Raw genomic sequence first — 15,180 nt, forward strand, 5'->3', positions numbered from 1 at the left:
CCTGTCCTTCTCCCTAATAAGAAACTTCGTCAAACTCACTAGCTTTGGGGGAGGCAGCGGTAGAGTTGCTGCCTCACAGCTCCAGAGACCCGGGTTTGCTCCTTACCACTGGGAGCTCTGGTTTCCTCCCATACTCCAAAGGCGTACAGGTAAAAATTGTACATTGTTCCTAGTGTGTAGGATATGTTCGTGTGCGGGGATCGCTGGTCAGCACGGACTCGGCGGGCCGAAGAGCCTGTTTCTGCGCTGTGTCTCTATACACTAAACTAAACTAAATTAATCTCTGCCACCTAGAACTGGTAATTTATAAAACTCTTCTTGTGCTAGGATTCGATCGCTACGTCTATAAATCCAGACCGTGTGGCCTCATCAGAGAGGAACACATTGAGCATTGTTGGGAAAAGGCTAAATGTTGGATCGAGAGCTTCACTGCAGATCCATGGGATGGCTGACCACAGTGCAGACATGTAAGTGAAAACAGTCACAGACTGATAGTCAACCCTTTTTGAATCTTATGGACTTATCAAAAGAATTTTAACACGGTATGCAGCATTCTCTATCAAAGTTGAGATAACCAGATATGCTTGTTTAAACAAATGTGTACAAATGGTGCAGCTGGTAGAGCTGCTGCCTCGCAGCATCAGAGACCCAGGTTTAATCCTGACCTCGGGTGCAGTCAGTGTGGAGTTTGCAGGTTCTCCCTATAACCACGTGGATTTCCTCCGGGTGCTCCGGTTTCCTCCCACATCCCAAAGACGTGCGGGTTTGCAGGTTAATTGACCCTCTGTAAATTGCCCCCCTAGTGTGTTGGGAGTGGATACAAAAGTGGGATAACATAGAACTTCTGTGTCATGTTCTTACAAAGAGTCTGCACCTAAATGCAAACGTGTCTATTCTTCAGTGTTCCTGGCAACATCTATGGTTTGTTTTCAATGCTGGGGAACAGATACCCAAATGTGCCCTGATTTGCAAGCAGATAATGAAGGCCAAATAAAATGTTTCCCCCAGCATCAGTTGTTCCCCCTGTCAAACACTGAGGTCATGGAACTTGGCATTGCAATAAAATGTTGTTTCTTTTTTGGACATTTCTACTTCCAGATCAAACGATTGCACGATTGAGAACAGCACTTTGGTGAAATGTGTATTACCAAAGGCAATCCATGGCAAGAAAACTGTGTGCTTGTTATATGATTCTGAAGAGGACTGTGCGGCCAACAGAACTGCTTTCCTGGAGTATGTCACCAACATCCGTGTGACTGAGATTCACCCAGCAGTTTCCTGGCTTGAGTAAGTATGGCAGCAGTGTTGCAAGGGATGGAATGGTAATGCTATTTTCTGAGTTTCAAATGGTATTCTGGCTGATTGTACCTTGTAGGAGATAGAATCATTGAAAATAGGCGCAGGAGTAGGCCATTCTGCCCTTTGGGCCAGCACCACCTTTCAATATGATCATGGCTGATCATCCAACCCGTTCCTGCTTTCTCCCAAATCCCTTGATTTCATTAGCCCTAAGGGCTCTATATAAGGAGATTATTCATGAAGAAGGCCGAAATTATGTAGCAAGCTGTTCGGAGGAATCGGTCACTTTACTCATAATCACAAGCATGGCATTAATGATGGGTCACCGAGAATGAAGGGGGACCACGGTGGCGCAGCGGTCACTGTGGTGCAGCGGTAGAGTTTTAGGGCAGTCACGGGTGCAGTCTGTACGGAGGGGGGGGGGAGCCCGCTGCCATGTGCGGCAGCAGGCAGTAGATAAGACCGTTCACTACTTTGTAACTTTGTCGGGCACGTGGCCACACTTGTGCACTGCCCAGGTTGTATGTAAAACAAAGATTTTCACTGCACCTAGGTACCCTTAGAAACATGTGACAATAAAGTATCATTCATCCAGTGATTTAGATTACAGCCATTATGGCAAGGCCTGGAAATGGGAAACCACAACATGCTCATCGAGGCTGGGGAGTAAAGGAAATTTGGACATGGTGCAGCAGTAGAGTTGCTGCCCTACAATGCCAGAGGCCCGGGTTCAATCATGACCATGGGTGCTGTCTGTATGGAGTTTGTAAGTTCTCCCTGTGACCGCGTCTCCCTGTCCCACACTCTAAAGATGTACAGGTTTGTAGGTTAATTGGTTTTGGTAAAAATTGTCCCTCGTATGTAGGGTAGTTTTAGTATGTGGTATGTATGACAGGCCAGAGGGTCTGTTTCCACGCTGTCTCTCTAATATCTAAACTCAAAATCTGATGTCAGGGATGTTGGTTTGTGTGATGGTCTAGGCTGTGTCCACAATTTGCTGCAATTTCTTGTGGTCTTGGATGGAGCTGTTCCCAAACCAAACTGTGTTGCATCCCGATAAAATGTTTTCCACGGCGCATCTGTAGAAGTTGTTGGGAGGGTTGTTGGGATCATGCTGAACTTCCTAAGCCTTCTTGGGGGTAGAGATTAATTCCAAAACAGTAAGATTTTAATTTAAATAATGATCAATGTTACACAAGGTAACATTGATATTGGTCACCAGGATATCAATGTCAAATGATATTTGATATCCCATGTCAAATATCACACATTACGTAGGAAGATGCAAACATATATTAGTCTGGCCATAAATGCCAAACCTTTGTCTTGTTTGATACAGAGGGACCCCCCTGTCCTCTACTAATATTTATCTGTTATTGAAGTCTTGATTTCTTCTTTCTGTTTTTATTTACAGTGGAGGACGAAGAATGACAATAAGCGGCAAAAATTTTGATGTGGTTAAACAGATGCAGATATCATTATCTGAAGGTCGCAGGTCATGGATTGTAAGTTCATTTTATCTTCCTGTTCCTGAAAGGTGCATTAAACGTGGAATGACTGATTTTTCAGATGGTGACATTACAATTTAATTTGTAGGTGAACTCTGTATGTTAATGCTGGAGTCATAGTCATAGAGTGATACAGAATTGAAACAGGCCCTTCGGCCTAATTTGCCCACACCGACCAACATGTCCCATCTACGCTACTCCCACTCCGCCTTTGTCCATATCCCCGTCCAAACCTACTATCCATGCATCTGTCAAAATGTTTTCTAAACCTTGTGATGGTCCCTGCCTTAAAACTACCTCCTCTGGCAGATCGTTCTATACATCCACCATGTGTGAAATGGTTACCCCTCAGTTTCTTATTACATTTTTTTCCCCCTTCACCTTAGACATATGACCTCTGTCCACAAATCTATTCTGGGCAAGAGACTCTGTGCGTCTACCAGATCTATTCCTCTCATGATTTGATACACCTTGCTACCTGTTTGTTTTCTAGGAGTGTTCAGCTGATCAAGGGACCTGGACCTGTGAATCTCCATTTAAGCAAAATGGGATTCCAGGTAACTACTCTGTATTTTTTCGCCTCTGTGGATCTGAGCAGCAAGTCAATATGATATACCACGAGAATCCTATATTTTACAACTTTACAAAGGTTATTGACAAAAAACAACTCCTGATAACAGTGATGGTAATAAAAAAGCTCTTTCATTGTTTCAAATGCTTGACATCCACAGCTCACTTATTTTGAGGCATTCTCTAACTTTTATTTCACCATTGACAATTTTTTTTATTTTGCAGCGAAAGAAAGATAGTTTAGATCTTTCTAAAAGTGACGTTAAGATCTTCGTTCCCAGTGGTGCAGACGGTCATTGGAATGTAACATTACAGCAGTGATGGCCAACAAAATAAAATGTGTATTAAACACAAATGACATTTCAATATCAGAATTAGAGGTACATTCAAAGGATTGTTTTTATTTGTGCTATTTTAGTGGTGAGATCATTCTTTGCACCGTCTCTTGTCATAGAGCGTGGAAACAGGCTCTTCAGCCCAACTTGCCCTCATCGGCCAACATGTCCCATCTACACTAGTCCCACCTGCCTGCATTTGGCCCATATCCCTCGAAACCTGTCTCATGCATGTATAGAATTTTTCATGGAGGTAATTAGTAGAGTGGATAAGAGACAACCCGTGGATGTGTTATATCTGGACTTCCAGAAGGCTTTCGACAAGTTCCCACATGAGAGATTAGTATACAAACTTAAAGCACACGGTATTGGGGGTTCAGTATTGATGTGGATAGAGAACTGGCTGGCAGACAGGAAGCAAAGAGTAGGAGTAAACGGGTCCTTTTCACAATGGCAGTCAGTGACTAGTGGGGTACCGCAAGGCTCAGTGCTGGGACCCCAGCTATTTACAATATATATTAATGATTTGGACGAGGGAATTGAATGCAACATCTCCAAGTTTGCGGATGACACGAAGCTGGGGGGCAGTTTTAGCTGTGAGGAAGATGCTATGAGGCTGCAAGATGACTTGGATAGGCTGGGTGAGTGGGCAAATGCATGGCAGATGCAGTATAATGTGGATAAATGTGAGGTTATCCACTTTGGTGTCAAAAACAGGAAAGTAGACTATAACCTGAATGATGGCCGATTGGGAAAAGGTGAGATGCAACGAGACCTGGGTGTCATGGTACACCAGTCATTGAAAGTAGGCATGCAGGTGCAGCAGGCAGTGAAGAAAGCGAATGGTATGTTAGCATTCATAGCAAAAGGATTTGAGTATAGGAGCAGGGAGGTTCTACTGCAGTTGTATCGGGTCTTGGTGAGACCACACCTGGAATATTGAGTACAGTTTTGTTCTCCTAATCTGAGGAAGGATATTCTTGCCATAGAGGGAGTACAGAGAAGGTTCACCAGACTGATTCCTGGGATGTCAGGACTTTCATATGACGAAAGACTGCATAGACTTGGCTTGAACTCGCTAGAATTTAGAAGATTGAGGGGGGATCTTATAGAAAAGTACACAATTCTTAAGTGGTTGGACAGTCCAGAACAAGGGGTCACAGTTTAAGGATAAAGGGGAAATCTTTTAGGAATGAGATGAGAAAAACATTTTTTACACAGAGAGTGGTGAATCTCTGGAATTCTCTGCCACAGAATGTAGTTGAGGCCAGTTCATTGGCTATATTTAAGTTAGATGTGGCCCTTGTGGCTAAAGGGATCAGGGGGTATGGAGAGAAGGCAGGTACAGGATACTGAGTTGGATGATCAGCCATGACCATATTGAATGGCAGTGCAGGCTCGAAGGGCCGAATCGCCTACTCCTGCACCTATTTTCTATGTTTCTATGGTTACCTGTCTAACTGGTTCTGAAATATTGGGATAGTCCCAGCCTCAACTATCTCCTCTGGCAGCTTGTTCAATACATCCACTAACCATTGTGTGAAAAAGTTACCCCTCAAATTTCAATTAAATCTTTTCCCCTTCACCTTAAACCTTTGTCCTCTAATCCTCAATTTACCTACTCTGGGCAAGAGACTCTGTGCATCTAACCCGATCTATTCCTCTCATGATTTTACTTCGGAGTCACGTGAGTGACTACGTGAAAAATTAAATTAAATTATATTTCTTTATTTATATAGCACATTTTTAGTCAACTTGCATTGACCCCAAACTGCTTCACATAATTACATCCACACACACAGGCAAAGGTGGGTGAAGTGTCTTGCCCAAGGACACACACAGGCAGGGGTGGGTGAAGTGTCTTGCCCAAGGACACAACGACAGTATGCACTCCAAGCGGGATTCGAACCAGCTACCTTCCGGTTGCCAGCCGAACACTTAGCCCATTGTGCCATCTGTCGTCCCAGCACGCATGCGCGGCATATCATCTCTCGCATTGCGCAAACGACAGGCTGGTGGAGCGCTGCTTCCAACAGCTCAGACCTGAAAGTAAGTTTTTAACTTTTTCAGGCCTCTTTTTTACTGCAGGAAGCGTTCAGAGCTCCTGCTGGAGTTCCGGGGTCGGAACCCCAGTGCCACCCAGCTCCCTTCTACAGGGACCGCCGGGGGGGGGGGGGGGTGTTTGGGGGAAACCTCAGCTACGGGGACCGTGTGGAGGACGCGGGTAGAACCGTGCTTGGGGGACACCCCAGCTACAGGGACTGTGGAAGACACGGCTAGGACCGCAGATGAGCGGGTAGCCAGCGGCGAATTCAGACTCCGGCTGCCCGAGGAGGGTAAGAGCTAAAACAGGAGTCTGAAAGGCCTAGACTGGTCAGGCCAGGAGGGTTCCCCTCCGACATGGGTTCGTCCTCGGACGTTTTACCCATCCTGATTGGCCATGGAGGGCCATATCAGCACAGGTCTCGAGAGCCTGTGGCAGTACCCTTTTCAGGGCTGCCTACAAAACTCCCTTCTGCGAAGGTGAGCGTGAGGGGTCAGTCGGCAACTGACTCTGAACTCGGAAGCATGTCCGAGGAACAGGTGCCGGCTGGGAGTTACCATGCACCTGGAAAGACATGGGGTCCACATACACCAGCAGCCCTACGCTCCAATCAAGGACGGAAATCCAACCCCAGGGGCTTTTTGGGCTTACCATAAAACCACCGGTAGCCATGACGGTAGGTGGGTCTGGTTCTTTCCGAAACATGGGGTCGTGGACCATTTACAAGAAGGTTGGATGAGATTAGTTTATACTGCACAGTACAAGCGAGACAGTCTCAGAATATGGCTGGAGTTGCCTCTTTAGGCAGGCTCGCTATTATGACAGATGAGGCCTGTTCATTATCAACAAGCTCAACTCGCATGTGTAGTATAGACATTGAAACTTTGTGACTATTAATTCCCATGGGGTCAGCTTCATTCACAGGGCATCGGAAATATCTGAAATTCAACTGGATGGGGCAATGATACGGTTAAAAACATTGCAAAATAGGCTAACCAGCTCCCAGGTTATTTACTAATTTAGTGCTTCGGCTGCTCAGAGCTAAAAAATATTGTTAAGAACTATCTGGATGAGATTTAAACGCTGCATTTCGCAAAGTTAGCTGTATCAGCCACAAAACCCATTTGAGAAATTGGATTCTCATCTGTCCAGATAAATTTAAGTTGATACCAACTGAAATTATTGATTATTGGGATTACCTTTAACTCTATTAATCATCTGGGACTCCGCCCTGAGGTAAGGGGTTGGAATTAATTGAAGCCCGGAACAAACCTTTTCAAACAGCCTTCCGTTCATCAAGTATAATTGACTATTTATATTGGCTTACAGCTGTGCTATTTGGGCCTTTGCACAATCAGAACTATTTTGCATGCAAAAGAAGTAAGCACTCAAGTACCATGTAGTCATTGTTACCAGCTCTATGCTATTCCACTAAATCAGTAAATCTTCAGTTAAATTACAAACTGATTGCTATTGTTCACGATGAGAAATTGCTCATGCTCATAGTTACAGATGTGGATGGGAGAGTTACCAATTCTTCAGTTACATGGTACCAACTACCTATAGACACTGGGTGCATTCTGTGGATTAAAGGTTTATGCAAATATGCCTAATCTGCATGCTCTAGTCCAAGTTGATACACTTCGGTGGTGGTAAATGTTATTTACATGGGTGCAAACAAGTCAAAATATCCGATGATAGTTTACCCAAAGCTCATTACGGTACACAATATGGGTGTTGGATCACAAAGTATTAAAATGCATTGTGAACATTAACAACTAAGATGCTTGCATCCAGGCTCAATCACCAGTGGAAAAAAAAATGTGGCATATCAGTAGCGATGGTTACATACTAGCTACACTGAGGAGGAATGTTCTTTTATGTCTTCCTCCATTTCTGCCTCATCAGACGGGTTTGCAAAATTCAGCAAGTTCCCGCCTCAGGCATTTTCATAGTGCCTGCCAGGCTTAGCCAGCCATGGTTCCCACTGATGTGGGGAATGATAGAACCTTATATGGTTATTTCTAGACACAAGTATTGGTCTAGCCGTGATGCGGGAAACCATCCTCAGCATGATATAATCAATTCATTGACTTACAGAGACTGAGAAGACCGTTCCTGCGACTCGGGTTGTTAAACCAACCATGAACGTGCTCGTTGCAGATCGCAGGGATAGCACCAAAAAATAACATTATTTCCTCATAAAGAGATGGGAGGTATTTGTTTTATGATTATATTACATAATTCGGCACGGATGACTGACGTCTTGTAGTTCAGGCTCATATGAGGACTTGACAATCATTATGTTTAAAGTGCCATCTACTATACCTAAAGTGCTTTCATCATACTGGCTGGGAGGAGAAGAATCCACTCTGGGGGGTCACGCTCTGAGTTCTAGATTATGAAGGATATCTGCAACTCGAAAACTCCCAGGCCTAGGGACGCAGAGATATGGGGTGTTAACATTGTGCTACGTCGCTTCGCTGAAGGGCTCCAACTACATCCCTGTCCTTGGGCTAACTCACTTATAAGTGGTTATGCTCATAGTGCTGCATGCAGCACAACGGGTCCAGTCATTACATAAACGTTGACTGGATAGGATGATTATATCTGCAGGCTAAATAACACTTATGTTATGACTTAGTCAAGCAGTATGGACCGGGGGCACCAGATCTCAAACTAGATGTTCACATATCCCATGAACCTTTGATTGTGTATGGTCACACATATACACCAGAATGTTAGATCACTAGAGCCTAGAGACTCTGAACTAGCAATATTGTTAGTTACATCTAGTCTCATAAGTAGGTATCACTACAGACCATCTTCAGGTGGTTATGGGTCTGGCTTATACAGGAGTAAATACTGACATTTCAAGTTACTCCACCAAGGCTGCAACAACCTCAGTAGCAGGGTTATGGAAGTTAGCGGGACTACATCCCAGCGGTTGCAGGATGGTCAATCTAGCAATTTTCCACACATTTAGTACTTACCCATTACCAGATCGGGGGTATTTACGAACTCTATGATAAGTTCTGTTCATAGTTCCTCCCGGGTGAGGGAGGTTACTATTGTCATTATTCATGTCTGAATACGATAACATACTTCCTCCCCTGGTCAACTAAGGCAGTGAGTGAAGCATGGACTCGTTCCACGGCATGAAATCACAGATCTTTAAAATCTTCACGTAGTCACCCACGTGACTCAGAAGTAAACTAGTAAGATTAAACGAGAACTTACCAGTTTGAAGTTTGATCTTTATTTCATGAGGAGTTACGTCGAGGGATTACGTGCCCTCCGCGCCCACCCTCAATCATAAAGGTAAACCGGTATTCTAGTTATTTTTATCTTACTATGTTTATTTCATCTACCGTTGTCTGTGATTTCACACCGCTGCTTCGAAGAAACACGCATGCGTGCTGGCGGGGTCTTCACGTAATCCCTCGACGTAACTCCTCATAAAATAAAGATCAAACTTCAAACTGGTAAGTTCTTGTTTAATCTTACTATTTTATACACCTCTATAAAATCTCCCCTCATCCTCATAAGGTTAAAAGCTTTTGGAGAGGATATTTACTTGAATATAACCATGACTGGGGATAGAGAGACTAACAAAACTGGGGTTTTCTTTTGAGAGAAAAGTAAATGTATACGGATGTTCATAATTACATGAAGTTTTACTGAATAGATTAAAATAAACTGCTTCCACTGCCACAAAGTTCAGTATGCAAAGGATACAGACTTAAGGTAACTGCAAACAGAACCAAGGCTTGGGGTGGCATGGTAGTGTAGCGGTAGAGTTCCTGCCTTACAACGCCAGAGATCCGGGTTCGATCCTGACAATGGGTGCTGTCTGTACGGAGTTTATATATTCTCCCCTTGACCTGTGTGAGTTTTCTCTGGGATCTCCAGTTTCTTGCCACTCTCCAAAGAGGTGCGGGTTTGTAGGTTAATTGGCTTGGTAAAATGGTGAAAAGAAATTGTCCCTAGTGTGTGCAGGATAGTGTTAGTATTGGTGGTCGACTCGGCGGGCCGAAGGGTCTGTTTCTCTAAACTAAACTAAACTAAACTTGTCAGGGGTTGAGAATGTTTTAATACAATGAGTTCTGGTTGCAATGGTAGAAGAATGGGTGTTAACTTTCATAAGGAACTTGAAAAGAGGAGCTTCTCAAGGCATTAAAGAAAGATTACACAGCTCTACAAAGAGGCTACACGATAGAATACAACACAATACACGATAGAATTTAACATGATCATCCCCCACAGCGGAATCAACGTCCCCCACTGCGAGGGAAGGCAATAAAGATCAGTCATCTTCCTCTTTGTTCACCCGTGGTCGGGACCTTTGAACCCTTCGCAGTCGCCGCTATGGGCAGCCCGATGTACAGGCCCTCTCGACGGGATGATCGGAGCACCGGCGTCGGAACGAAAGAACGCTCTCAGCGGCTTGGAGTTTCCAAATCGGCCACTTCCGACCGGAGACCGCGGCTCCCTAAGTCCACTGGCCGAACTGGATTGAGATTCAACGCTGGCGACCTTCGGCAAAAGATCCCATGACTCCGCGATGTTAAAGTCAGCTCCGCCCGCGGCCAGAAGCTCCGCAAACCACAGATCCGCGGTGTTCAACTCAGCAGGCCCAACACTCCAGAGCTCCAACACGGCGATCCCCGGTAAGGCATCGTCCCACACTGAAGCTCTGGCAGGAAAGGCCGCGCCAATCCAGATGGTAGGCCACGAGGGAGGGGCGAAGTTGCGCCTCGGAGAAAAGACGTATCTCCAATCAGGAAGTGACTGGGAAACGGTTTCCCCCTATTCCACACCCCCCCATATAAAAAAGACTAGGAAAACTTTAAAAACATACTTTTAGACACACTTAAAATAACAAAAAGGGTGAAGGGATGGACAGCTGCTGGCAAGGTTGCCACATTCGATGGCGCTACCCGATGGTTTAGTTTAGTTTAGAGATACAACACAGAAACAGGCTCTTCAGCCCACCGAGTCCATGCTGACCAGCGATCCCCGTACATTAATACTATCATACACACACTAGGAACAATTTACAATTTTTACCGAAGCCAATTAACCTACAAATTTGTATATCTTTGGAGTGTGGGAGGAAACCAGAGCACCCGGAGAGAACCCGCGCAGGTCACAGGGAGAATGTACAAACTCCGTACAGACAACAGACCTGGTCAGGATCGAACACGAGTCTCTGGAGCTGTAAGGCAGCAACTCTACCGCTGCGCCACCGTGCCATCCTGCAAAACATTTATGATGTTTGCGTTATGATTGCTCTTAATAGAGTGAAAACAGGAATTGTGAACTAAAGGATGAATACGTTATGTCATTCCAGACCTTGGTAAATATTATGAATTGATACAAGTTCTGCAGTAGAATCTTGCAATTCCCTATCCTGAGAATGCATTATACACCACAGCAAAAAAATCAACACTATTCCAACCCTTGGTTTAAGATGTGGGAATGAGTTTTTCACCATTCACATTTCAATATAAATCCCTGCAACTTTCCAAATCCCTTAAAATCCTGCAACAGGGAAAACATACTGCACCATTCTGAACTGAGAAGGCCAGAGATAGACCATTTATAATTCTGAGGAAGAATTTACACCAAAGATAGACACAAAATGCTGGAGTAACTCAGCGGGTCAGGCACCATATCTGGAGAAAAGGAATAGGTGACGTTTCGGGTTGAGACTCTTCTTCAGACCCTATCATTCAAAGTTGAATATTGAAATAGTTGGTTTAAAATCTTAATCATTTAGTTATTAACTCCTAGTGACTTAGATCTTGTTGCTTTAAAAGTGTTAAAAGTTATGTTTTCTACTTAGGTGAGAATTGGTCAATACAGTAGTAAACTAATTCCTTCACCTATCAACAACCCCATTTTCTTTGGATTATTTGTGATCCCTGTTATGCTGGTGATTTTCATTGTCAGTGAGTATTTAATATACAATGTTAAATATTATTCAATAAAATAACTGATCTCTGTTAGTGCTCTCCCAGTCTTGTCTTGCCTGCCACTTGCTTTGGCCAGAGTTGGAATAATGGGAATGAGGGAGGGATGTGGGGTGGATCCACGTAGAGATGTATGGATAGCAGAAAGGGAATGATGGAACAAATCTGAACTGATGGATTCATAGTTTAATGGATGAAGATTGAGTGAACAGAGATAAATGGATGGATGGATGAATAGAGGATAAGAACTGTTCCTAAACTCAAAGTGGTTGTGTAATTAAGGCATCAAGAATTAATTACAGGCTAAATGTGTTTTATTGCAGGTGTTCAAAATTGGATTAAACTTAGAATGACTGTGGGTGACCTAATCATCTGTGTATCTTCAGCAGCTTACAACCCAGCAGTATGAAATATTGATTTCTCTAACTTCAAGTAACCCTTGCTTTCCCTCTCTCCGTGCCTCCCCCACCCACGGCATTTTACTAGTTTCAAAGTTGTCTTGTAGAGTCTCATTGTCTATAACGTCTTCACCTAGCCCACAGCTAACAATGGCCTGGTTCCTTTATCATTGTTACTTTTTTGCATATCTTTCATTCATTTGTTCTATATCTTTCTATATCATTATGTCTATATTTCTCGTTTCTCTTTCCCCTGACTCTCAGTCTGAAGAAGGGTCTCGACCCGAAACGTCACCCATTCCTTTTCTCCAGGGGTGCTGTCTGACCCGCTAAGTTACTCCAACTTTTAGTGTCTAGCTGTAGCAAAATTCAATATACAGTGGCTTGCAAACGTTTTCATACCCCATGAACTTTTCCACATTTTGTCACGTTACAACCACAAACGTAAATGTATTTTATTGGGATTTTATGTGATAGACCAACACAAAGTGGTGCATAATTGTGAAGTGGAAGGAAAATGATACATGGTTTTCAAATTTTTTTACAAATAAAAAACTGAAAAGTGTGGCGTGCAAAAGTATTCAGCCCTCCCTGAGTCAATACTTTGTAGAACCACCTTTCGCTGCAATTACAGCTGCAAGTCTTTTGGGGTATGCCTCTACCAGCTTTGCACATCTAGAGACTGAAATTTTTGCCCATTCTTCTTTGCAAAATAGCTCAAGCTCAGTCAGATTGGATGGAGAGCGTCTGTGAACAGCAATTTTCAAGTCTTGCCAGAGATTCTCAATTGGATTTAGGCCTGGACTTTGACTGGGCCATTCTAACACATGAATATGCTTTGATCTAAACCATTCCATTGTAGCTCTGGCTGTATGTTTAGGGTCGTTGTCCTGCTGGAAGGTGAACCTCCGTCCCAGTCTCAAGTCTTTTGCAGACTCTAACAGGTTTTCTTCCAAGATTGACCTGTATTTGGCTCCATCCATCTTCCCATCAACTCTAACCAGCTTCCCTGCACCTGCTGAAGAAAAGCATCCCCACAGCATGATGCTGCCACCACCATGTTTCACAGTGGGGATGGTGTGTTCAGGGTGATGTGCAGTATTAGTTTTCCGCCACACATAGCGTTTTGCATTTAGGCCAAAAACTTCAATTTTGGTCTCATCTGACCAAAGCACCTTCCTCCACATGTTTGCTGTGTCCCCCACATGGCTTGTTGCAAACTGCAAACGGGACTTCTTATGGCTTTTTTTCAACAATGGCTTTCTTCTTGCCACTCTTCTATAAAGGCCCGATTTGTGGAGTGCACGAATAATAGTTGTCATGTGGACAGATTCTCCCACCTGAGCTGTGGATCTCTGTAGCTCCTCCAGAGTTACCATGGGCCTCTTGGCTGCTTCTCTGATCAATGCTCTCCTTGCCCGGCCTGTCAGTTTAGGTGGACGGCCATGTCTTGGTAGGTTTGCAGTTGTGCCATACTCTTTCCATTTTCGGATGATGGATTGAACAGTGCTCCGTGAGATGTTCAAAGCTTGGGATATTTTTTATAACCTAACCCTGCTTTAAACTTCTCCACAACTTTATTCTTGACCTGTCTGGTGTGTTCCTTGGGCTTCATGATGCTGTTTGTTCACTAATGTTCTCTAACAAACCTCTGAGGCCTTCACAGAACAGCTGTATTTATACTAAGATTAGATTACACACACGTGGACTCTATTTACTAATCAGGTGACTTCTGAAGGCAATTGGTTGCACTGGATTTTATTTAGGGGTATCAGAGTAAAGGGGGCTGAATACTTTTGCACACCACACTTTTCAGTTTTTTATTTGTAAAAAAATTTGAAAACCATGTATCATTTTCCTTCCACTTCACAATTATGCGCCACTTTGTGTTGGTCTATCACATAAAATCCCAATAAAATACATTTACGTTTGTGGTTGTAACGTGACAAAATGTGGAAAAGTTCAAGGGGTATGAAAACTTTTGCAAGCCACTGTATGGGAAACAAAAAACCTAAATGCTGAAAGAACTCAGCCAGTCAAGCAGTATCTATGGGAAGAAAAAACACTTAATGTTTCAGGTCTGATGAATAATTTTCAACCTAACAACAATGTTGCCTTCTCTTTCCAGAGGTGCTGCTTGATTGGCTGAATTAATAAGGTCATAAGTGATAGGAGCAATAGTCAAGTGTACTCCACCATTTAATCTCTGGCTGATCTATCTCTCCCTCCTAACCCTATTCTTCTGCATTCTCCCCATAACCCCTGACACCTGTACAAGTCAATAATCTATATATCTCTGCTGTAAATAATTCATCCAGCATTTGTTTTTGTTTCAAAGTTTAACAATCTGCAGTTTTCTTTTTCCATGTATGGGAAATCATCAAAAAGTCAGCAGTATTAGAAATATTTAAGGAAATGCTTTTAAAGATATTGGAGTATTTTAATTTGATGATGCAGTGTGGTTTTCACAAGCTTAATTCTGCATTACTATTTAGTATTATACATTATTTTAGGGTCACATTTCATAAACTTTGTCTAGAAATCTGTTTGAGACTTCTATTTTTGGAAATGTTGCCCCTGCAGTGGTTAATGTTATTTGACCTGGAACTTAGTTTCCTTTGATTCACAGTTGATCAAATTATTCCCTTTCTCCAGTATATTGTTGGGCATCACGTCAGAAAGACAAGCAATTCTCTAAAAAACTGGATTGCTAAATGGAGCTCTTGGAAAGTCAATTCCGGACACAAATTCGAAAAGGTAACTAGTAAATGTTTAATGCTGAAAGTTTAACTATTGCATTTAGCAATGCATCATCTGTGGTAGTAAAGGTATGGGGGAGTGCCCTAGTATATAAGACTGGATAGACTCGGCTTGTACTCGCTAGAATTTAGAAGATTGAGGGGGGATCTTATAGAAACTTACAAAATTCTTAAGGGGTTGGACAGGCTAGATGCAGGAAGATTGTTCCTGATGTTGGGGAAGTCCAGAACAAGGGGTCACAGTTTAAGGATAAGGGGGAAATCTTTTAGGACCGAGATGAGAAAAACATTT

The 15,180-nt window shown here is 43.3% G+C and overlaps 1 protein-coding gene across 1 annotated transcript; it reads left to right on the forward strand.

Annotated features, from left to right (window-relative positions):
- Positions 1 to 348: 348 nt before the first annotated feature.
- Positions 349 to 14,886, forward strand: LOC116985039 (plexin-C1-like). Its single transcript, XM_033039413.1, has 7 exons — positions 349 to 467; positions 1,099 to 1,287; positions 2,714 to 2,804; positions 3,301 to 3,492; positions 3,603 to 3,757; positions 11,605 to 11,710; positions 14,785 to 14,886. Exons 1-5 carry the CDS (start codon positions 445 to 447, stop codon positions 3,696 to 3,698), a joined length of 591 nt encoding a protein of 196 aa, XP_032895304.1. The 5' UTR covers positions 349 to 444; the 3' UTR covers positions 3,699 to 3,757; positions 11,605 to 11,710; positions 14,785 to 14,886.
- The last annotated feature ends 294 nt before the right edge of the window (positions 14,887 to 15,180 follow it).

This window comes from Amblyraja radiata, chromosome 21, assembly GCF_010909765.2.
Source record: "Amblyraja radiata isolate CabotCenter1 chromosome 21, sAmbRad1.1.pri, whole genome shotgun sequence".
Lineage (NCBI taxonomy): Eukaryota > Metazoa > Chordata > Chondrichthyes > Rajiformes > Rajidae > Amblyraja > Amblyraja radiata.

Bases quoted from the DNA above. Each gene is read 5' to 3' on its own strand.
- LOC116985039 (XM_033039413.1), top strand. From the start codon at position 445: ATGGCTGACCACAGTGCAGACAT. The intron at 1,288-2,713 runs GTAAGTATGGCA...TTTTATTTACAG, and splicing joins CCAGCAGTTTCCTGGCTTGA to TGGAGGACGAAGAATGACAA. The intron at 2,805-3,300 runs GTAAGTTCATTT...TTTGTTTTCTAG, and splicing joins AAGGTCGCAGGTCATGGATT to GAGTGTTCAGCTGATCAAGG.